At 38.3% G+C, this 23,802-nt stretch overlaps 1 protein-coding gene across 1 annotated transcript in view; it reads right to left on the bottom strand.

Moving 5' to 3' along the window:
• The window catches only part of MTMR12 (myotubularin related protein 12), a 33,870-nt gene that overhangs the window by 5,654 nt on the left and 4,414 nt on the right, over positions 1-23,802 (bottom strand). The window contains exons 2-13 of the mRNA XM_042875356.1: positions 21,962-22,016; positions 20,663-20,802; positions 18,872-18,944; positions 15,639-15,769; positions 14,928-15,021; positions 12,949-13,072; positions 11,753-11,828; positions 9,698-9,804; positions 7,482-7,606; positions 3,090-3,168; positions 1,395-1,465; positions 48-220 (exon numbers count right to left, since the gene is read on the bottom strand). Coding sequence (XP_042731290.1) covers positions 48-220; positions 1,395-1,465; positions 3,090-3,168; positions 7,482-7,606; positions 9,698-9,804; positions 11,753-11,828; positions 12,949-13,072; positions 14,928-15,021; positions 15,639-15,769; positions 18,872-18,944; positions 20,663-20,802; positions 21,962-22,016 — 1,248 coding nt within the window. The remainder of the gene's footprint in view (positions 1-47; positions 221-1,394; positions 1,466-3,089; positions 3,169-7,481; positions 7,607-9,697; positions 9,805-11,752; positions 11,829-12,948; positions 13,073-14,927; positions 15,022-15,638; positions 15,770-18,871; positions 18,945-20,662; positions 20,803-21,961; positions 22,017-23,802) is intronic.

Below are 23,802 nucleotides of genomic sequence, written 5' to 3'. Positions count from 1 at the left end.
ATTTTAAATATCAGGTAAGGAAAATTAAAGAAAAATAAATATCATACCTCTTCTTTGTCACTTTTATGTAAATGATTACAACGATCCAAAAAGCCATGTCCTCCAATTACCCACTCCTTCTGAATAAGGCTCTGAAATCCCAATTTTGTTCTGCTGTATGAATCCATCATCACTTGAACCAGACTGGAGATTACACAGCACAGATCAGTAGCACTCTCTTCTACAAAAGAGAAGACAAATCTGTATTGTCTATACCATTCCTTAAGCTTTGGATAACAAAGCAAAGAATTACTAACTGCACATTACTAAACAAAACTGTATTTCAAAACACAGAAGCACAAAATTCCTCACAAGTTATATAACAGAGACATTAAATCTGTATTTCTAATACTGTTTGTCTTTTTCCTCCTGAAAACAAAGGTTTTTGGACACATATGCAAGACAAAATAGAAAGGAAACTTTCAATACTCTAATTTAGATCCCTACTCCTTTTAGTCTTCCACAGTGCACACACTGCCTCCTTCTGCCTTCAACTATTAGACCTGCTACTCAATCCTCACCCCTTTGTTCTGCATGCATCTTTTCACAAGGAGGGGGTATGACTTAAAGTATCCCTAAATGCACACAAGAGACATAGGGTAAGGAGTGTACAACAGTGCTGAAATTGGCCCCTTGTGCAATATCCATCCTCTGCCATTCACATGCCTTTGAGAAACATCTTCCAGAGCTAGGTTTCTCAAATGGTAATGTGGTGAAAAATCCCTTAACTTTTAATAGAAAAATAGTGCGTTGGTTAACATTACGTTTGGTTTTTCATGTGATTACTTTCATCAGTCTGGGCAAACGCGCTGCTCAAGATGTGCACAGTAAGCATACACTTTACTAAAGTGATTATATATATTAGTGTGCATCTAGAGCAAAAATAATGCTTTACAAAGTTCTTATTCTCAATGTTCTGTGTGAAGCTCATCTCCTCTCTTCAATCTCAAAATACAGCAGAAGACCTTAAAAATAAGTTAGTAAATGAGAACATAAACAACAGACAGTATGACTTGCATGAAAGTTTATGAACAGCTTTCTCATTCGTAATGTATTCCTCTTAGCTTTGAACTATGCTTATTAAATGTTTCCTTCTGTTTTTTTCCTGTTTGTTTGTCCTATTGCTCGTTTTGTTTTTAGACTACTGAAAGTATTTCCAGGAATGTGTGATCTTCAGCATTCTTAAAGTAGCAGACACTTATCAATTGTACCAACTTCTACCATAATTAAGAATTGACAGCGTAAGCTACATTTAAAGAACTTCAAAAAGAAAAACCAGAACTACTTCTATAAATAAGATAGTTTATTGAAATTTAAAATTAATATAAAATAGGACAATCTCATCAATTTCTTACCGATAAGGAGGACATTTGTATGCTGCCTTTCCAGACACTCAACAACTTCTATAGCTTTCTTCAAGACTCGCCTATTGTGGTATAGAAAAGTTTAGTTTAACTATTAAGATGTTAGCTAGTTAGCTATTAAGATGTTTACTTTTTTGTTTTAAAGTAGCCTCCTAAAAAGTAGTTAAAATATACTATTGAAACTTGCTTATTCCTGTAATATAAAACTTCACTCATCTTCTACAGATGAAGCATTTAATTTCAACATCAAGCTTCCAGGAGATATCCTTATTTGACAATCAATCGTGTGTTTCCACTGTTAGCTCTGTACATACATCATACAGTACTTGATTCTGAATCTGTACAAATCATTACGTACATTGAAGATTTCTATTGCTAAGATCCAAATCTTTATCCCAGTACACTGCCTCACTTATTTTCCAACCTACTACATGGTACGTTTCTCCCACAACCTCTGTTTGAGCAACAGAGGGGAAGACCAGCAATCAGATGTTGTAAGCATGCAGACAATGCTTACTCAGAGATTATCATTAAACACAGATGACTGAATGGAGTTAAAGATCATGTAAAAATAGACTTACTCTACTGGTTTCTAGTCCTAACTCTTCATGAAGTTGGCATTTTCTAAAAATGTTTGCATGCACATGAGGATTCTTGCAACTGATTAGGCCACTAACAGAAGCTAACAGTTTAGTCTCTAATTGTAAAGCTGTCAGATTCTTCGGTGTAGTTGAGAAGGCATTCCTACTGACTCCAAGAGCCAAGAATAGGCTCAGAAAGTAACTGCATCCAAGTATAGAACTGACCAGTCTCAAAGCAGCCTAAGGATAGGAACTTGGGCTGGTATGTACTTTAGCTAAATTATGAGTTATGTCAATAGATTTCCCAATATATGACCTTCACTAGAACCTCTCATTCAATCAGTGTCAGTATTTGTTGATTATTATTCCGCACAGAATGAAGTTAAGCTCACTGCAAAAAAGCTGAAGAAGTACTTCATGGTAACAAGCTGATCACAGAATAAGCCAACAGATAATTCAGACAACACAAAATAACACTGAAAACAAATAAAAGAACCTCAACATTCCACTACACCAAGCCTTATGCCAGCCAACACCATTCCAAGACTTACTCACTGTGGACTGCTGAGAGAAGAAAAAGAACTTGAGGAACAATCAGGAGAGGAAGGGGACAAAACTGAGAACAACTGTCATTTTATTAATCTGTGGAGGGCTAACATCTTGAATACTGCAGTTCATCCCATCCTAAAGGATATTACAGAAGTAGAGAGTACAGAGAATGGCAAGGCAAGTCAGAGACATGGAACAGGTTTCAAGCAAGAAAGAAAGAATACTTCAGTTTGGAAAGAAGCTAAGTACAGGAAGGAAATTTATAGATATATAGTTTTAAGAGATTTCCTCAAAGAACTGTAATTGGAACGATCTGCTGCTTCTCCCAATCTTTTAAAAGTGGGGTGCTTCACACAATTCTGCATTGTTGAAATGGTGAACTATATTGTAGAAATAAGATAAATAGGACCGTAGTATTGCCTTAGTTTCCTGAAATATGAAGATGTTCTTCACCTTTCCAGTAGGAAAGAAAATTTTTGAAAACCCTCAAAATTCAAATTCAATTAGAAATTCAATTAGCAGCAATCTGAAAACAAGAGTTATAGGTATAGCAAACCTGATGATCTCTAGCCAGTTTGTGCTCTCCAACAATGAAAACCATTTCACATCAGTTGCCCAGAAGTCTGTACTGTTATCTGAACAAAACAAGAAAAGCAGTTTACTCATAAGTAGCACTAAGTAATAGGCATCCTTTATATTACTTCTCAGTTACAAAGGATTACACAACAACTAATGCTGAGTCAGTAAATCATAGCTACTGTTAAAGCTGACACTTGATTTATAACTAAACAAGGAAGTAAAGTAGTCTTGCAGATACCAGTAAAGCTTTGTAGCAAGAAGACTTTTAGAAGACTTGCACAGTAACCAAACCAAGGAAAGAAACTTGTTGGCAATATGGGAAAAGTTTAATAAGATGAGACAAAGTATTACTTCTGATTTGAATTTCAGGTGTCTTGACTTTAAAGCATGATCTATGTAAATCTTAACATAAGAAGGTAGGACTTTCAAAGTGACTAACACTGAAACCAGAAATACAAATGGGTTGTAAAAAGGTGGCTAGACAAAATTTATGGGATGGAAAAATACCAGGAAAAGTTTTAAACAGTTCACTGGAACTGTTAAAAGACAAAAAAAAAAAAAAAAAAAAAAAAAAGGAAAAAAAAGCAGCATTAAAGCACATAAAAAAAGAGAATAGCTAGGATCAACCAGAGGCCAGTGTCATATCAGGAAGTCATAATTCCTATGAACCTCACTAAAATGTTTGTAGCTGGTTAAACACAACCTAAATTTCTACTGCTTTTATTTTTTGCATAATCAATATTCAGAAACTGAAAGGCTCTCTCTAGGCCTATATGGCCACAGAACCACCAAGTTGGAAAAGACCTCCAAGATCCTGCAGTCCAACCATCCAACTGCCACCAATGTTTCTCCACTGAACTATGTCCCCCTTGGAACAACATCTCAATATCTCACGAGCACCTCCAGGGACGGTGACTCCACCTCCTCCCTGGGCAGTCCGATCCAACAGCTGACAACTCTTTCTAGGTTGGAAAAGCTTCCTCCAAAATCATTGGTGCAATCATTAATTGAGCACAGCCAGTTGGATGAAGAATATGACAGACTCTAGCCTGCAATGGATGAGATGGAGGAGAACACAGCCAATTCAGCAGCAAGCAGCTCACGAACTTAAAGTTCTGCAGAATCAGCTTAGCCAATGCAGAAATGCCCTGGAGTGTTCTGAGGAGTTGCTGGGACTTGATGCGCAGTCATCACAGGACATAAAAGGGACTGTCAAATTCTCACAGGCTGTCAGACAAATAAATTCACAACGTTTTCAGCATTGCACAGCGCTGAAATCAGGAGTAAGTGATAATATTATTTGTTTAATAGTGGGCTTCTCCCAGATAAGGCATGTATTCCAAGCTGCAAAGCTTTTGCCAGTGCATAAAAGATTCAGATAGACTTGGCAGCGTGTCCAGTTGTTGATAATCACATCATGGTTTTATGATTTTTGTGACTGGTATTCCACATGGTAACATCATGTATGGCACTGGGAGTTAAAGAGTTAATGCTCCACGTCTGTGGATTGTCAGTGGTTCTGGGTATACTTTTCTCAGAAGAGAAGAACTACAAATCCCACAACTGTTACATTTCCATTTTCCATTCAGAGAGAAAGATGAAACTGCTCACGAGTCACGAGACTGCCCCTTCTGTCACTGCTCACCTCTGCACTGTGTGCTCCCTGGCTGTCTCGCCTTCAGCATTACATTAGGGCCCTAGGTTTTGGACACTCTCTCTCTCTCTCACTTTATTTATTAGCTTCAATTCCAATTATTTTGTATATTGTGTTACCTTGCATTCTGCTATTGTATTTAGTGAGTTAGTTTTCTCCCTTAGATCGTTGCCACTGTTTTGTTTTTAGGCCCATCTCCCTACCTTTTCCCTACCCCTCCTCCCCCTCTCCTAAGGCATGGGTCTGTGGGTCCCTCCATCCCATCAGTCATGGAACCAGGACGAGCCAGGCCAGAGCTTTGACATTGCATAACACTGGAGAACAATCAAAGAAAACAGCAAAGTTGATAAAGAAATAGAATAAAGAAAAGCCAATGTTATTTGGCTTGCTCTAGAGTAGTAATGCCATGGAAATGAATGGTGATGGACTATACTAAAGCTTCAGAACATACATTATAAGATCAGAAGCCAAGTATATGAAAATTTGAGTATGAGTTTGCAAAGTTGTGGCAGGAGAATACTTAGATCCTATAACTCTGGAAACTAGGCATTTATGTTCAATTTACAGCACTTCATCTCATCTGACCTTGAAAGATGAAGATCCTGATGTTGAATAGGAACCTACTGAAGGCAAAGGCAAAAAAAGAAGTGGAAGGGAAAGAAAAAAAAAAGACAGTGGTGCATCAACTCCAAAAAGGACATCTGTTAGTGCAAAGCTGTCTACAAAGGGCAGCAGGAATTACTTCACTGGTGAACTATACGCATTGCCTGGAGACAGTGCTACTGAAATCAGGCAGCATTACTTTGAGGTGAGAGCCCAGATGGAAGTTAGAGCATACTTTATAATGCAAACTCAAAGGCAGATCCTTCCAGAATCAAGTTCACTCAGCTATTATCACCAATGTACACCACTACTGGTGTAGTGGTCTTGCAGTTAAGTACTGGTTTGCAGGTGCAGAATGCATGGTGAACACTCCAGAAGAGTGAAATGCATTCAGAAGATCAACTAGCAGCCTAAACAGTGTTGCCCAATGATATTTATTCAATACTTCAATTGTTGAATGTTTCTTTTTCTGTGCAGCTGCTACACATAGAAGATTGTGTGTTCAATTGAAAAGTGATTAACTCAGATTTGAAAACCAGGCAGATAGACCAGAAGTTGCAGCTAAATACTGTTTAATATTGCACTTCTGCATTTTGTTATGGATTTGAATATTAATTTTATGCATATTTTTCGATGAAGAATATAACAAACACTGTTATCTTAGCTCTCCCAGCAAGAATTGACTACACATTTTATCACTACTGAGCTTCCTGTACATGTTTGTTGTCTCAAACTTGAATTTCAAAAGAATACTGCATCATTTAAAAGATGACAGGCTAGCTATGAAGAAACAGTAAAATCTGTGCTTTTTTCTTGATTAAAAGAATTTTTCTCATTTCCGTGAGTAATCCAATGAAGTATCATGTATTTAGAGTTTGAGTTCAGTTCCTGTTTATCACAAGTTACACAAACTATAAGAATGTGGAGACACTTAAGAGCACTGCTCTGGCTTCTTTGAAGACTGAGTATGATATGTCAGCTGTTTAGCTAGAAAGTCTTTCAGGTAAGTGTTTCAGAACCAAAAATCCAGAACTTTTCAAACACGCAGTGTGGAACTACTCTCAGAAATAATTTACTTTGGGTTTGCTCTTGGTTTTCCAGTTTTGTGGCTTGATGCTGCTAGGATTCTGACAATCAGTAGTTCATATTGATTGAAGTACATCAGACAAGAATGACAAGCTGAACAGCTCATTCACGTCTGCAGATAACAAGGCTGCAGTGCCATCAAGTTTGGGATCAAGAGTGCAAAAGCTTTAGGCTAAATGCAAAGAAGAAGGGGAGCTATTGCTTTGTTCAGCTTCTTTCAAGCCTACATCTTTCTGATTAAAAGGCATACAGCATTTCCTGACACGTCTTAAACTTAAGCTGGTCTTTTTCTCATAGGCGTGTAAGACAGTAATAACTACACTGAAATTATAACCCATTGTTTTTAGCTCTTAAGTAGTATGAAGGATTTTGAGAGCACATTCTAGGAAAAAGAAATATTCACTATGAACCTCTGATGAGTTCTCATATCCTACCTTTCTCTTTGGTATCAAAAACCTTTCCAGAAAATTTACCAGAAATTATCCATACTAATTTGCAATCAATTACCACTACATTCTACATATAAAACCAAAAGGCATTAGAGCTATCGTGTATTAAAGCTATGCTGCAAATATACAGTGCCTCTATGATTGTCAGCTTCTTATGTCCAACAACAGTAGTCTATGGGAAAAGTTAGCATTTAAACTAGTACTTGATACAACCCAAAGGATTAAAAAAATCTTAACATCAAACATTCAATTTCAGTGTATCAGAGAAAGTTGAAGTCTGTCACAATTGCAATCCACCTAATGCATACTACTGAACATTTAAACTTCGGTAAAAGCTGCACTTCTAAGGAGATTTTCAAATACCATGACTGCTTAGCAAGAGATAAGTCTAAGAACTACAGATATCCATTAGCCTGCCAGCCATGGGCACAGTCCTTAGCTACATACTGATAAGTCTGCATTTAAACAGTATCAGAAAATAAGGCACCAAGAGAAGGGCTACCTTTATTAGACACACAACAGCGCTGTCATTCGTTCACTGATTTCAGAGACAGGACTACTTTGAAGGTCAACGTACCTATCAGAAACAGCTGTTTAAATCTTGTGTACGCAGTCTGGATTTCTTGCAGAGATGGAAGGCTGCTCGATAAGTCGTCTGTCTTCAGGAGTTCATAGGGAGGTTTTCTAATTGTCCTATAGATTCTATATCAAATCACCAAGAGATTAAAGCCTTCTGCTTCACAGGTCAAATAATGCACCAATTAAATACAAAGTTAATATGAGTAAGTTTGGGAAATCACTATAAGACTAAGAGACAGAGATCCCCAAAAGCTAGTGGCCTCCATGAAATTCTACATACTGATTGGAAGCTTGTCTACAAGCTTATGAAAATTTTTGCTGCTCTGACCTCTCACACTGAGAAGAGTAATGCCCATACATATTTGTGCACTTTATGAATATTACAAAGACTGCTTGATTTTTACTACTGCTTCCTTAGTAGGCATTGTCTTCCCAACAGACGCCAAAATTACTTTAATAGAAGACTATTTACAGGCAAATCCAGAAAGAGGATGGATAGAAACACCCACATTTCCCAGCAGACACAATTTTCCCTGACTTCTACCAAGTTACATTCTGGCACTTAACTACCAAATCTGTTCATGAGACATGAGAGTAAGAGAAGAAACTACTTCAACTTAAACAAGACAGTATATCCCTCCCTTGTACTTGTCTATACACATGCATTTTCCCCTAGGAGGGGAGAAAAATGTTAGGCCAGGTAAGCTTTGGTTTGAACCAGAGAGGACCCTCTCACTCATGCTCCAAAGGTTGTGTATTTGTGTATGAATAAGATACTAAGCATCGACTTTGTAAATAGCTATTGTTACACTGACTTTGTTGTAAAGTTTTTGCAAAAGCTACTGCAGCTTATAATTCAGAAGTTGTAGGCAATTGGTCAGCACAGGACAGTATTTTGTTTCCTGGTTGTTGTAAAACAGAAGACTGCTTTAAATAAGAATTACAGGAGTACCTTTGAGAAATGTAGGTCACCAGATCTACTAGAGGATGCATCAGACCAGAAGAGCATCAAGCAAAAGCATTAACTTGTCAATTACGACAATTCTTCCAAACTGAAATAAACGATTAGTGGCAGGATATTCGGCTCTAAAACCTTTCCAATAAAATATGCTGTCAATTATATACATCTGCTGTGTGACTTAGTTAAGATTCCCATTACAGTGACACGTTAACACATCCTTATGGACATCTTGCACCTGCATTTTGAAATATTAGTGGTAAACTACCAGTACTCCATTCCATAGCAAAAATACATAAACACCAATACTGCCCACAAGTTCAGAATCCACAGATAAGGATCAGAATATCAGTAGATACTTTATTAGTGCTTACTGTTAGCTTTACTTCCACATTATGAAACAGCATTAAGAGCCACAACACACAAACTTCCCCATTTCAGAAGGAAATGCTTGAGAATCTGTAGGAAGGGTCAGAAGCCTCTCTCATGGAAATATAATTAAGAACTTCTTGTATTTAAAAATAAAGAGCCAAATTAAGTTACTATCTGTTAGTTCTCTGATTAACAGGCTCCCATCTATGGCAAACAAGTGGCTAGTGGTGAAGCAGATAATATACACTGACTTGACTTCACCTCTTAGGAGCAAATTATTAGATAAGTTCTCTCCAGGACACCAAATAAGTTAAAAAAAAAAAAAAGCTGGGTGTAGAGAAGCAGCAAGTCATCAGCAGGCATCTGTGTTCTTCTCTTTATCTCAGCTTTCACATTTTTCAAACTGCTGAGCTGCACCAACTCACTAATTCAGCTTAAAAAAAAAAAGTCTTACCAACACATTTGTAGTGAACTACTACAAACCAGCTGAGAAGACAGCTGATTTTACAAAGATTAACCTCAACTAAAAAAAATCATGTTTAGAGATGAAGAGTTTGGACTCATTCACTTGCAAACATTAATTAATGATACTACTACTGTAGTTAAGAACTACAGAGTTGGCACTGCTTTACTTAAGAAGGATGGTTTGTACAGAGATTAGTCTGGTATTATATATTTCTGCAAGTAAGTCTGTAATGACATTACAGTCCTGCACAACTGACCAGGGATGCTCCTAGACCAAGGACTTAAACCCATTTCACTACAGTAAACTACTTTTAGTTCTAGCTCTGATGCGTGCAAGCTTAAAGATATGGCATATATGGAAAAAGAGAAGCAAGGTCCATACCAAGCAAAGTGTTGTGGACAGAATAGCTATTACTGACCCATCCAAGAAGGCTTTTTGCATTTGTGAAGTGCTGTCATCCTGTTCTTTGGGAAATGCAGACATTTTGAGAAGAGCAGCACCATTATGGCAAGACCAACACCAAATCTGCAGAAAGACATTTACTGTGATAGAAGTTGATAAACCATTTCATACAAAGTAGCTGACTGAGTCATTACACGAAATTTCTTTACGCTGTGCTTTGTTGAATGTTTTATGTATTCACAATTCAGTAATAGCAAAGTTCTTCTCTATTTGCATCCCAATTACATGCCTCCGTATGCTATTTACATTGGAAGATCTGCTAAAGATGGCTCTTGTAAATAACTCAACAGTCATCAGGAATAGTAGTATTTTTCTAGTAGTTAAGCCACAAAATAACTCACAATATATACACTCTCATGGTTTTCCACATGAACTGTACGTAAAGAGTAACTAAGCCCATGAAACATTAAACATGTGCTCCACAGCTACACAGGTTGTGCAGCACACAGAAAAGTGATGCCTACTTATTTTCACAGGAATTGCAAGTTACAAAGAGCACAATAACACTAATTAATAGAACAAATTTTCAGCTACAAAACACATTTTTCTATGTAGTCACCACCATTAGCTATGCATTTCACAAGTGATGAATAAAAGCATGCATGCCACACTTAAAACTCTGCACCAGGGGAGTGACCCACTGTGCTGTCACCACTGCTAAAAGGCACCACTGCGGCTTCACTGTGCTGTCATCCAACGTTTGGTGTCCACAAACGTTCAGCGAATGCAAATGAACATCGATGGCTGCAATTTTTCCCCACACGGAGGAATTCGATGACACACCTTTGCTTCATATGCACTTCCACTGGCAGCCTGACAAAATGGCATCTGACCTTCGCTGCCATCAGTGGCATGGCAACAAGACATAAAGCAATATTAGCTGGGAAGGCTCAGTCTCTACAGTCATACTCTCAACAACTGTCTCTGACACTGTGGGCAGACAGAATCAAATAGGAGGCATTACTTTTGGAGCAGCCCTCATAAAACAAACTGCACTGTTACAAGTATTCTTTACAAGAGGTCAGTCCTCAAAGCTTCTCGCTTCCCTATGCACCTTCTCGAGTCCCATCAGAGTAGATATAGCCAAGATATTTTGAACACAAACTTCCCATAGAGGATTTGAAATAAGAAGAAGAATTCTACTAAGCTTCTAACCGATGCAAAGCACGATAAAAAGCTTCTTTATATTGTCTGGTCAAATGAAGGCAAGTAATTTAAATTATTTTGATCTTCACTATCAGAAAGTAAAGATTAGACAGGACAGAACAGAACTATTTTCATGAACTGATTAAGAGTATAAGTATACATGTTTTTAATTGGCAAATTTGATAGACACTCAGCAACTAAGGTCAAATATCCTTAGTGAGGTTACTTTGCTTCTTGTCTGTATTCTGTCTTACCAGTTCTTCAAGAGTGGTGCAAGTCAGGAAACCAAATCCAGCTACAGGTAGTAGAATATAATTTATATTTATATATAGTTTCATTTTCTGTTGAGACTGGTAGAATTACTTGATTTTTCTTTCCCCCTACTGGCCTTGTAGAAATGCTGCACTGTTACAGACATACTATTTACCAGTACTCAAACTGGCTAACTGTGCTGTTCAACTGTACCTGCACATGCAGGTCTTCACCTCTATATCCAAAATGCATTTCCAGCCCTACATCCTGCCCCAGCTGGGTAACAGTCAGCACTCAGTGTCATGAGACACAGGCTGATGGAAACACAAGTGAACAGTACGCGCAGAGTATAGGATGTTAGATATTTGATATAAGTAAACAGGCCTGTGAATCAGCAGATTACGTTCTTTGCTTCGCACCATTCAAGGGAATACAGAACACTTCGTGCACCTCCCTTTCCAAAATCTATTTCCTTTACTATAGGCTACGTAAACTAAACGTGAACTGTTAGAAACACGTTTTGAAGATGAATGCATTAACATCCAGAGCATTAGTTGAATTTTATCATCTCAATATGATTATTGACCTCAGCCACACATGCATATATACTTACAGGAATGCCTCTGCCTTCATACTTCAAAATACTCTCTTCAGAAACGCATATGGGAACAACAAAATACAAAGGCAACCTAAGATGACAAAAAAAAAGTTTCATGCAGTTGGGAACAGAACAAAGAACAATCTCCAAACTCCTTTAATGCTGGCGTGTGCTTTAGCCCACATGCTAATTATGTATTCAACATATTCAACAAAAATCTTTCCAACTAGATAATTCTGTCCTCAATAACATTTTCAGCTTGTTAATATTTTTTTCCAATCCTGAACTGTTCATTTTCACTGAAACACTACCCTGGCTTCCTAAGGCTGCAATTAAATCCCACATTCAATTATAACATCCAAGAATGATCATTAAGGCAGTCTTTGTTCTCACACTACTAGTTGTTTCAACCATATCCATGTAATAGTAGATAACTAATTCAATTTCTTCATCTTGTAAGCCATGCGAGTCACAATTCAAGGATGTCATTTAATATATCATGAGTTTCCAATGTAGATATTATTCCAGTAAGATATGACTTATGTTTAAGGCCCACACAAGCCATGATAAGTATTTAACCTTACCTTGAGTCTCAAAGCAGATCCAGAATGAGTAATTAAGATTTAGCTCTACTTTGAAAATTGGACTTTCTTTCCAAGATCTATGAAACTTTACAGGATTTGACTGTTGAACAGTAGTATACAATGTATTATACAGATCTCAAACATACTTCTTAGCTAAACTGGAATGCACATACATCTCTAACCTTCCACTATTGGAGCAATAATTTAATTTCCACCAGCACACTCGCTGATATACTTTAAACCAGTTACTTTTTTTCCATCCAAAAATTTAAAAAAAAAAAACAACACTTAACTACATGTGATTTGAGTTTTTAACAAGTGTCATGCTGGCTGGTTAAGTGTGATAAAGTACAGATACTAGACCCACATTATTTCAATTCCACTTTAACGTGGTGTTCTTTATCCTTGGACATAATCAGAACTATTCTGATTAAACTTAATTTGGAAGTTAATTCTGCTTGAGCAAGGATTGCATAAAACAACCTCCCAGGTCAAAGCATACTATAACACAAAATACAAATCAGATGCTAAAAATCAGGCATAACACTACCTTATGATGCCAAGCATTAATTTTCTGCACGAATGAGATGTATTTCTAAATTTCATTATTAGACACGGCAAGCTTACTTTTCGGAGACTTTGTAGCCTTCATTGGTAGACACTGCTTTGTATTGCACATTCCCCTTTGTTCGCTCCAACTCATCACGCCAGTCTTCAAGAGTATCAAACATCACAGTTTGGTTTCTTCCATCTATCAGACAAATTATGTTAATTCAGATTTCGCATTTCACTTAATGCTCATTCTTTCATCACAGCTGTGAGTTTTACACTGAATACAGCATCTGAGGAATTTAGTAAGAATGGGAAATTGATTACGGCGGTTGGCCATAATCATTTCAACTAAGACTTTTCCCATGCTTCCACTTAGGCACCTCAGCAACAGTTTACAACAGCAGTCCGATTTAGCCACAATTCTAATTCAACAGACACATAATTTACGGAGTAATGTCAATTGTTCTGGACACTGGTCATAATTAAACATCCTGCAAAACTGAAACGGTAAGTGGTGCTGGAACTTCCACAGACAATACAACTGCAGTGCTAATAAAGACTAGTTTCTTCCACATTTACTTCGCCTCTTCCTGGAGAAACCTCTTTTTCTAATGTTTGTAGTTGAAACTGAATAGCAGTTACAGATGAATTACCTAAGCCAGCAATGTGCCCTTGCACCAAAGGAAGCCAATGTATTTTTTGTCTGCGTTAATTAAACCACTTCCCACAAACTGAATGAGCCGATTATTCCTCTCAATTCAGAACTGGAGAGGCCACTGCTGGAACAACGTATCCAGCACTGCGGTCCTCAGTACAAGACAGGAACTGTACAAATCAGTTGAAGATCCACTCAGGGTTTGTTGAAACAAGAGACAAGAGTTTGAATGCTGGAATTATTCAGCTTGGAGAATAGAAAACTCCATGGGATCTCAACACATATAAACTCCTGATGAGGAAGATGGGAGAAGCAGGAATTAAGAATTTGTTGCTAGACTCTCAGAGGTATCCAGTGAGATGATATATGGCAGCATGCACAAGTTGCAATGCAGCAAATTCCATAACATAAGAATAACAATGAGGGCAGTCAAATAATGAAATAGGTTGCCCCAGAATTGTGGATTCTGTCCTTAGAGATATTCAAAACTCAACTGGATGCAACTCTGAGGAATTTGCTGTAGTTGAGCCTACTCCGAGTGGTGCAGGGCAGAGTGGAGAAGATAGAAAGGCATATGACTGCTTGATATCCAAAGGTTTCACCTGATCCAATGATTTTGTAATTGCATGAAATACTTTGATAAGTATCCATTTAACATCTTGGGTACAAGGAAAACTTTCTTCTGGAAAAGCAGCATGTATTTTTGGTGCACCAAGAATCAGGTTAACTTAAAACAACGCTACTGCTTCAATTGAAGATAAAACCACTGAATACTAAGAAGTGCACTGATAACCTTTTATCTGAAGTTTTGAATATTACTATATTTTTCAGCACAGTTTGATCAAGCGGGAAAGGTATGTAATAAATCAGCAAAAAGGAAGTCAGATAATTACTGGAACCTCAGTAAATGAACCTATGGGTTTTTTTGTAGTTGCCTGGGAAAAGTAGAATGCTTGCAAATAAGAGAGAAAGGGGAAATTCTCTGTCAGTGGCCATTGCAACTGTAATAACTTAAAAAATTATGAACAGGAAGTTTGGTTCGCTGCAATGCTACGCAAAAGAGTAATAAAATAAGCAAAATATGTTCCAGATGAGAGCACCCTGGAGAAATGCATACGAAAAGCATTTGAAAATACTGATAACAGTTTTCAATCCAAAGATGGTATCTTGCTTGCAAAAATTCTGCACAACTTCATGGACATTCACAAAGACCAACTGTAGATGATTTTGAGATTTTTAGAACAAAGTGAAAGAATGCATGACAAACGAATCTTCAGAGGCAGACTGCTAATCAGGTAGAGTCATAAACCAAGTACAAACTTAGCTACTAAGCATCCCAGACTGCTTTAGGAACTAACAGCATGCAACAGATACCATCTAAAAATACAAGAACATTTACCTGTGTTGTTCGGGGCAGCTGATGCATAAGAAAACAAAAACAAGCGTTTAAGCAGCTTAGGAGTCTGGCTATGATGAATTATGCCACTGACAATCTAGGAAAGGACCAAAAATTAACACCCAGACTAATTAAACAGTTAGTGTAAACAACATCACTTTTGAATCCCCTCTCCCAGGTTTAAAACAAAACTGCTCTATGGGTTCTGTCTACAGCCGCTGAAGAGTAACTTCTGGAAGGGCTTCCCTTGTGTTCAGGACAATATGCTTACCTGACTCCCTGAGAAGCATTCTACATGTTCAATTTATAGATTGACTCATTTAGTTTTGCATTTAAAAAAAACTCAAATTATCAGGAAACTAACTGCTTTACTATTAGCAAGACTGAAGTGCACAGTGTTGTAAAATAGTATCACATAAGCACAGAATAGCTTTACAAGTTTGTTGGATCTGAAGCTAATTATACATACCACTCTCAAGCTCCATTTATCCTCATGTGCAACTACATTTTATTTTTTTAACTGCTGTATGTAAAAATGTTTAATGAATAAGGCTGGCTTAAAGAAGTCTCTCTCAATTGGCAATGCTCACAAAACACTTCAACTTAAATGGATTTCTTAGAATTAAATTCATCCTTCCCTAATCCCCAACAAAGAAACTAATACCTAAACCATGCTTAAATGGTTAATGGAACAAATGAAGTTCCTATACTTACTCTTTTTACTTCCTCTTCTTTTGTGTATCTGAGGCAGAAGTTAAATACTCTAAGGTCCTTGCAGTAGATAATTAGCTTCTCTGGGTATTTTCTCAGTTGTCCGGTTAGAAGTTTCTTTTTCTCATCATAAACTGCAAAATCAACAAGATTTAAAAAAAAAAAAAAACATGTATTTTCAGTACCATGAATTAATAACATTATCCCTACTTGCCCATGCAAAATCTGAGAAACTAATTCAACCCCACGTTTCAGCAATTTGAAACAAGCAAGCTACAACAATATTGAAAGCTGTGGGTTGATGCACTCATCAGCTTTAACATAAGCCCACTCACATTACTTGCTACAAGGTAGGAACTGGACTTACAGCCAAACCATCTGCTCAGTGTTTATTTTTGTTCATTCTGACAGCATTAAGTTCAGTTTTGAAATACATGAAGAATAATTTAGTAGTTTTGCTTGAGAGTTAAACAACTGTGTTAGTTAACCTTATTTTAAAAGCGTTTATTTTAAACCATAACAAATCCCTCAAGACAGCCCTTTGTTCACTTCATTTTGTGAATATGTATTTTTGCATCTTCAATTCTCTTTTTCTCCTGGAGCCTCAAGAATAGAGCTATTCTTGAGTTCCAGGAAAGAAAGAGAATCTACCTCCTGTGGAAGAAGGGATGGGCAGCTCAGAAAGAATACAAAGTTGTTAAGATGTGCAGAGACAAAATCAGAAAGGCAAAAGCCCAGCTTGAACTCAACTTGGCCACTGTGGTAAAAAGGAACAAGAAGCTCTTTTACAAATACATCAACAGTAAGAGAAGGACTAAGGAGAATCTCCATTCTTCACTGGATGAGGCTGGGAATGTGACCACTGAGGACAAGGAAAAGGCAGAGGTTCTGGATGCCTTCTTTACATCTGTCTTTAAAGGTCACACCAGTTATCCTCAGAGTGCTCCACTCTCTGACCTGGTATTCTCGGCTGGGGTGCAGACAGAACTCCCTGCAATTCGGGAGGACGCAGTCACAGACCTACTACTGCAGCTGGACTGTCACAAGTCCATGGGGCCGGATGGGATTCACCCAGAGAGCTGAGGGAACTGGCGGAGGTGAGAGCCGAGCCGCTTGCCATTATCTGTCAGCGCTCCTTGTTGACTGGTGAGGTCCCAGAAGGCTGGAGGCTTGCCAGTGTGATCCCATCTACAAGAAGGGTTGTAAGGAGGATCCGGGGAACTACAGGCCTGTTACCGTGACCTATATGCCAGGGAAGGTTATGGAGCAGATTGTCTTGAGGGAGATCACACGGCATGTGCGGGACAACCAGGGGATCAGGCCTAGCCAGCCTGGGCTCAGAAGGGCAGGTCCTGCTTGACCAACCTGATCTCCTTCTATGATCAAGTGACCCATCTGGTAGACGAGGGAAAGGCTGCTGATGTGGTCTACCTTGACTTCTGCAAGGCCTTTGACACTGCCTCCCACAGTATTCTCCTGCAGAAGCTGGCAGCCCGTGGCTTGGACAGGTACGCTCCTGGCTGGGTAAGGAACTGGCTGGAAGGCCGGGCCCAGAGAGTGAATGGAGCTGAATCCAGCTGGCGACCTGTAATGAGTGGTGTGCCCCAGGTCGGTGCTGGGGCCTGTGCTCTTCCATGTCTTTATTGGTGACCTGGATGATGGCACTGAGTGCGCCCTCAGTAAGCATGCGGATGACACCAAGTTGCAGGAAGTGTCAATCGGCCTGGGGGTAGGGAGGCCCTGCAGAGGGATGTGGACAGGCTGGAGAGCTGGGCTGAAGCCAACGGGATGAGGTTCAGCAAGGCCAAATGCCAGGTCCTGCACTTTGGCTACTACAACCCCAGGCAACACTGCAGGCTTGGGGTGGAGCAGCTGAAGACTGTATAGAGGAAATGGACCTGGGGCTATCAATTGATGCTGGGCTGAACAGGAGCCAGCAGTGTGCCCAGGTGGCCAAGAAGGCCAATGGCATCCTGGCTTGCATCAGAAATGGTGTTGCCAGCAGGTTTGCCAGCCAGTACTCAGCACCTCCAGTACTGTGTCCAGTTTTGAGCCCCTCACTGCAAGACAGACATTGAGGCCCTGGAGCGTGTTCAAAGAAAGGCAACTTAGCTGGTGAGGGGTCTGGAGCACAGGGCTTATGAGGAGCAGCTGAAGGAGCTGGGAATGTTCAGTCTGGAGAAGAGGAGGCTCAGGGGAGACCTCACTGCTCTCTATAACTACCTGAAGGGAGACTGTAGTGAGCTGGGGGTCAGGCTCTTCTCTCATGAAACTGGTGATAGAACTGGAGGGAATGGCTTCAAGCTGCACCAGGGGAGATTTAGGCTGGGCATTAGGAAATACTACTTGTCTGAAAGAGCGGTCAGGCAGTGGAATGGGCTGCTCAGGGAGGTGGCAGAGTCACCGACCCTGAAGGTATTCCAGGAACGACTGGACTTTATGTTGAGAGATATGGTCTAGTGAGTACTGCTGGTGATAGGTGGATGGTTGGACTGGATGATGATGGGTCTTTTCCAATCTTAGTGATTCTATGATTCAAGTACTATCAGCAAGGCCACTGGAAATAAAACCAAACGCTTTAATAACAACCAATATTCTCCCTCATCTACTCCTTCACCAATCCACACACTGTCTGTAAATACTCTGAACACTAATCCAAAATCAGGCTGCTCAGTAGAGTCTGCTTACAAATTACTAGTCTCATGCCTACTTTTTTTTTTTAAAGTGACATAGACATACCTATAAGCTCTGCTGCAAAACATCACTTTGACTTGTAAAGTAAAAGCTCATTTTTTAACACTTCTGACATTTTGAAGAAATCAAGAGTCTCAACAAACAAAGTTCCCTCAGGTACAAACAAAAGGCGTTCAGGAATTACGGACCTGTACTACTCTACAATGCAATTGCTTAAATCAATTTCTAACTTCATATTTATGGGAAATAGTTGACACACAGAATAAGATATTTGTACAATTTTAATCAGAGACTTTGTACATTTTTCACCACAAATAAATGCATTTTGAAGAAACTGATTAATCTACATTTTGTTTAGGGCAGACAAGCATGAGGGATGGAACTGGATCTTGCAGATTTTCTATCTGTCATTTCATCATTAAAATAAACCAGATTACCCAACCTAGTCTTGAAAGTAGGAACTCCATTCATTTTCTAAAAACGATATGTACAGAACAAGAATTAGAAGGCATTTACACACATTAAATCAAGAGCTGACCTACCTCCATAGATTTGATCTACACATTGCAGAGTTATGTCATTTTCTCCAATGATCTTATTCTTAAGTTGTGGCTCCTAGAACACAAGAAAAAAATCTCAGAAATCTTGCACTACTAAGAACTAGCACTTCTCACAAGTGAAGTGTGTAGTTGGCACAGACTGCAATACCAGTTTCACTCTTATTTTTGTAAGCTGTGTAAGACAAAACACGAAACAGCTCTTAAAATACAGATAGACATAAGTTACACAGGCATGGTATATAAGCTGAAGATCATGTTTAAGTTTCTACCATGTCCACAATCATTCTTACTTTCCAAGTAACTTTGAAGCACACATTTCTACTGAAGGTCGCGTTTTAAACCAGAATCACTGCCGTAAACAGGAAATACACGAACTTTATGTAATCCAAGCTCTTTTATGAAAAGTTTCCTTGCTGTGGGAAACTGGCAGGAAACAGAAAGTGTCTTAAAAGAATGCATATCCCAAGTATTCTCAAGACACTTACTTCAACATAAGAATTGGACTTATCACTAGGCAAAATAAAGTCACACAAGCCAATTTTGTCAGGCTCCCTTCACCTTCCACAAATTCAGAGGATTCAAAAAGAACTTGAGTGATGCCACAAAATACTAGTGCCAGAAGGCTTGTGTACACTACATGAGCAAACAACATAGAGCTGCGAACAAAGTCAGCTCATTCAAACTATTTCCAGGTCTGCACTACTCTGGAATAGGTGACTAACAATAAACTTACACTGAGAAATACTTGCTGACTCAGCTTGTTATAAATCCAGGATTTAACAAGCTGAGAACAGAACAGAAATCAGCAAGGTCACTGCCATGTTTAGAATATATCTCATGGGATCTGTGGGAATGGCTGTGCAGCTTTGTCCAAATTCCTTTCAGAAGGTTTGAAAAACCTCGTATTTTGCTTTAGAAGCCTTAGTTTTCAATATTAAATTCCCTGAAACTTTGTTCCCCAAATATCTGACTGCAATCAACACATCTCACTCACTTTCAAGTTGATCTGGGACTCCTAAGAGCCACATATTAGTTCTTCCTACACTTGCAACACCTAAATGGACCAGGTTCACATGCCCCAGCATACCTGAAGAAGTGTTGCAATAATACCCCTCTTTGAGGACTCAATTTGAATACCAAAGAAAAGGAAACTAGACAAGTTATTTCTAAGAACTGGGAATGTTTTAGCTTTTAAAACATTTGTCAGCTTGAAATCTCTGTAGTTGACATTTGTCCCTGAGTGGAATAACGCAGAGCTTTACTGAGCCATACAGCAGTTATTTTGAGGATTTCCACCGTATTTTGGCCTACCCAGTCTTTTGGAACTGCAAAATGGTTCTGCAGATGCAACCCAAATTCAAGCCCAATGTTACACAGCATTAGAAAGAAATATGTTTGATGTTGACACTTTTGCAGTTGCTACTTCCCAAGCAGTAAGATTTAAACTAATCGTAGATTTAGCTTTCAAACCATTCTGTTCTTTTAACTTAAGCTTAAACATAATTACTGATTCACAAAATAAACACTTAAACTACATCTAGTTATAAATATCCATATACAAACTTCAAATACTTTCACTGAAGTAGTCTGAGTTTGAGGCAGGATATGTATGGATCAAATAGATGCAGACTGATTAACACAAGTCTAGCACCATTAAAACTTCATATAAATATATATTCATTCTTATATAAAGGAAAAGTAAATTTATTTATTCAAAGAGACTATACTTCTTCAGAGTCTGTTTGGTCATAATAAGAAGACTTGTCTTCCTACATTATCATCTGAAGTAGAATCGTCATCAAGGAAAGCAATCTTGAAGTTTGTGCACACAAGTTTTCCGTAAGTGCCACGATTTGATCCATCTTCTTGTATGTACTTATATACTGTGCTTGCCTCACAAAGCAGCTGTTCACCTGTATAAAACAAACATTAACTTGTAACAACTGATATGTACCATTATTTCAGTACATCTTAAAATTAGCATTTACTTCCTTTGCAGCTTCTTGTAACTGTATGCCTGAAGACATTTAAGTACTTACAGAAAGAATAATAGGAAGCTCTTGCAATCAGTACCCAGAGAGTCTCTCAGGTTACTAACACAACTAAAGATGAACCAAATGTGGTTCAGCTGAACACAGCATATTTTGTAATGAGAAGCATCTTGACCATGGCCCAGTAGCTGAAGAATAAAGAGCCACTACACATTTGTATATCTGAAAAACAAAACCCAAACCCCAGTAAAGAGCAGTTAATACAGTCAATGAGCTAACTGAAAACTCCCAGTTTTCCACACCACTAAACTTTAATAACGCTGAAAAAATCTGAGTTAATTATTACAGCATTCTCACAGCTAGTTTTCCACAGCCTTTACTGGAAATCTTTATTTTACACATCCCACACTATTTTAAAGTTCTCAAACAAGTTACAAAAATGTTTAGTGAAGTTTTAATCTCCAAGTTAGCAGGTACACAACTTTAAGTTTAAAATCAAAGCAGGTTTTAATAAGTACAGACATTTAGACTACTCTTTTCTAGAAAGAAAACGTGACAGAACAATACTACATTAAGCTTTCACTTGTGTTCTGTCTTAGCATTCTCAACTTTCCTAACCATGGAAAACACTGATTGTATTTTCAAACAAATGTAAATTTTAGAAGACTTATAGAATGAATGAGATAGGGAAAGGCCAAAGTAGCTCAAAAGTGGAAAGAGAGCACACAGAAGTTAAGTATCTACTAGATTCACTAGTATCTACGAGGCCTTCGGTTTGAAGGTAAAAAAAAAACCTAAACCACCTTAAAGAAACAGGACAAAATGGAAGTTTGGACTATTTTCTACATGCATCTTAGTTGAAGGTACTGTTCTCTACAAAATATACATCAACTTTTTATAAATTCTCAATAATCCACACAGATAGATACTTAAAATATTCAACCTGCATGGAGGTAATTCACAAAGAAGTATTTTACCATCCTCAACTTGGATGTAACTAGGGTAATTATGGTACACAAATGAGTGTACGTATAATAACTCTTATATAATTCTTTTATTATTTAATTCTAAGCACAGTTACCTGGTAGTAAACGAGGATTTACTTCCTTTTCAATGGGTTCCTTTATATGTATTTCCTAGAGAGAAGAAGAAGAATTACTTCTTTGCAGAAATCATATCTTTAACATACACTGTACACGACTGCACTCACATTGTAGCTGACAGGGAAATTAAAGCTGGGGAGAGTACTTCGTCTCTTAAGGTAAAGAGAAAGTTTGCAGTACACTTTTTCCACTTAGTGATCTATCTAATAGACAGCTGGCCTTCAGATAGTTTCACAGTGTTGAAAACTTCAAAAATGAAATTGCTTTGATTAGGAACAGACAAAAAAATAAGCATTACTAATAGCATAATTTTCTTCAGTAAAAATAAATGGATGAGTGTAAACGTAGTGTTACATTGCCTCCGAGAGTTCACTGGAAACTCTTCCACATAACTAGTATTTGTTTATAATGCACCCTTGGTAGTTTTTAATTCCTCATCCTTTGTTAGCTGTTTTCACTTTTCTTATGTGTATTTTTGCAAGTCACTCAACAGCACTAAGATTATAGTGAAATAGACTTCAGAATCCCAGAGCAAGGGGAAACACAAGTCAGAAGATATTTGGACTTCAGTTTTGACTCAAAATGCGTGAAACAAACCTATTCAACCCTCAATATTTCTTATTCTAGCCTTGAGGTGCTGACAGTTGGCTAAAAATCTCCAGCTGAAGGAGTATTAAACAGGACACACTGCACCCTTCCTGCTCAGACGGATCAGACTTCCCCCTGCAGTCAGAGTCACTTTGCATGCACTCAAGTTTTTGTGGAAAACTATTAGTTAACTGGAAACCACCCCCAGGGCCACAGCAGTAAGCACACTAATTTTAGCTTCTGACAGCATCCAAAGTCAGATTTTTCAAATCAAGACAAGCAATCGCGAGGAGACATAAGCAACAGGAAAAAAAGGCTCTGAGAGCACAAAAATAATCTCCACTTACCATGCATATAAACATTTGCTCTCAAGGCTCAAAAGAGTTTTACAGCTGCACAGTAAAACTAAAAATACCAGGAAACTATGAGAGCAGCAGGCTTTCAAGGCAGGCTGACAGAGGTAAAGGTTCTAAAAAAGCAGCGGTGTTATGAAGAAAAAAGATCAGTTGGCAGCTGACACAGAAAACAGAACACAGTTTGCTGGCTTTGACTTCCAAGACAGGCTCTTGCACAAGCAGTTTTAATGGAAGCTACAAGCTACTATACAAATACAGCGCAAGTCAAACATTGCCACGTTCAGAGAAGAAATGAGGTTTTCTAATGTTGGGTCTTCACCACTGGCAGCTCTGCAATGTGTTTTCCAGTGCCTTTACAGTTATGCATCCTATATCACTACGCGTACCTAAGCACAGCACAGTTCACTTAGAAACTGTGCACCAACCAATCACTGCTATTGAACAATAAGAAGTATATTGACTTGGCATTCTCCTATTAGCCTCAAAGAGATTACAAAGAATGTAATAACTACTGTGCGTATACATAAATCACTTAACCTTCACACTACATCTACCATTTTTTTCAGTGCTGCCAGAAAATTACAGGAAAAAGAAAGAAGACTCCAAAGGATTCCTCTGAGCTAACATCTATCCGTTAAAATGTAACAAAGCTTTTTATAACAGGTTCAAAATAGTTTGTCCCCATGACACGAGCAGTTAAAGGATAAATTAGTTGACTTTTGAAAACAGCAGGAATTTTACTTAGATAGCGCCACAGCAAATCAGAGACTTCAGTCAAACATACACAGCTTTTAAAAAATGCAACTCCACCGCCAGTGAACAGGAAACAGAATGATGTACTGACTACAAGCAGAATTCCTATGTAACAGCTTACC

Source organism: Lagopus leucura, unplaced genomic scaffold, assembly GCF_019238085.1.
Source record: "Lagopus leucura isolate 7727_CA_CO unplaced genomic scaffold, USGS_WTPT01 Super-Scaffold_100014, whole genome shotgun sequence".
NCBI classification, from domain to species: Eukaryota; Metazoa; Chordata; class Aves; order Galliformes; family Phasianidae; genus Lagopus; species Lagopus leucura.
This window is presented reverse-complemented; position numbering and strand designations above follow the sequence as displayed.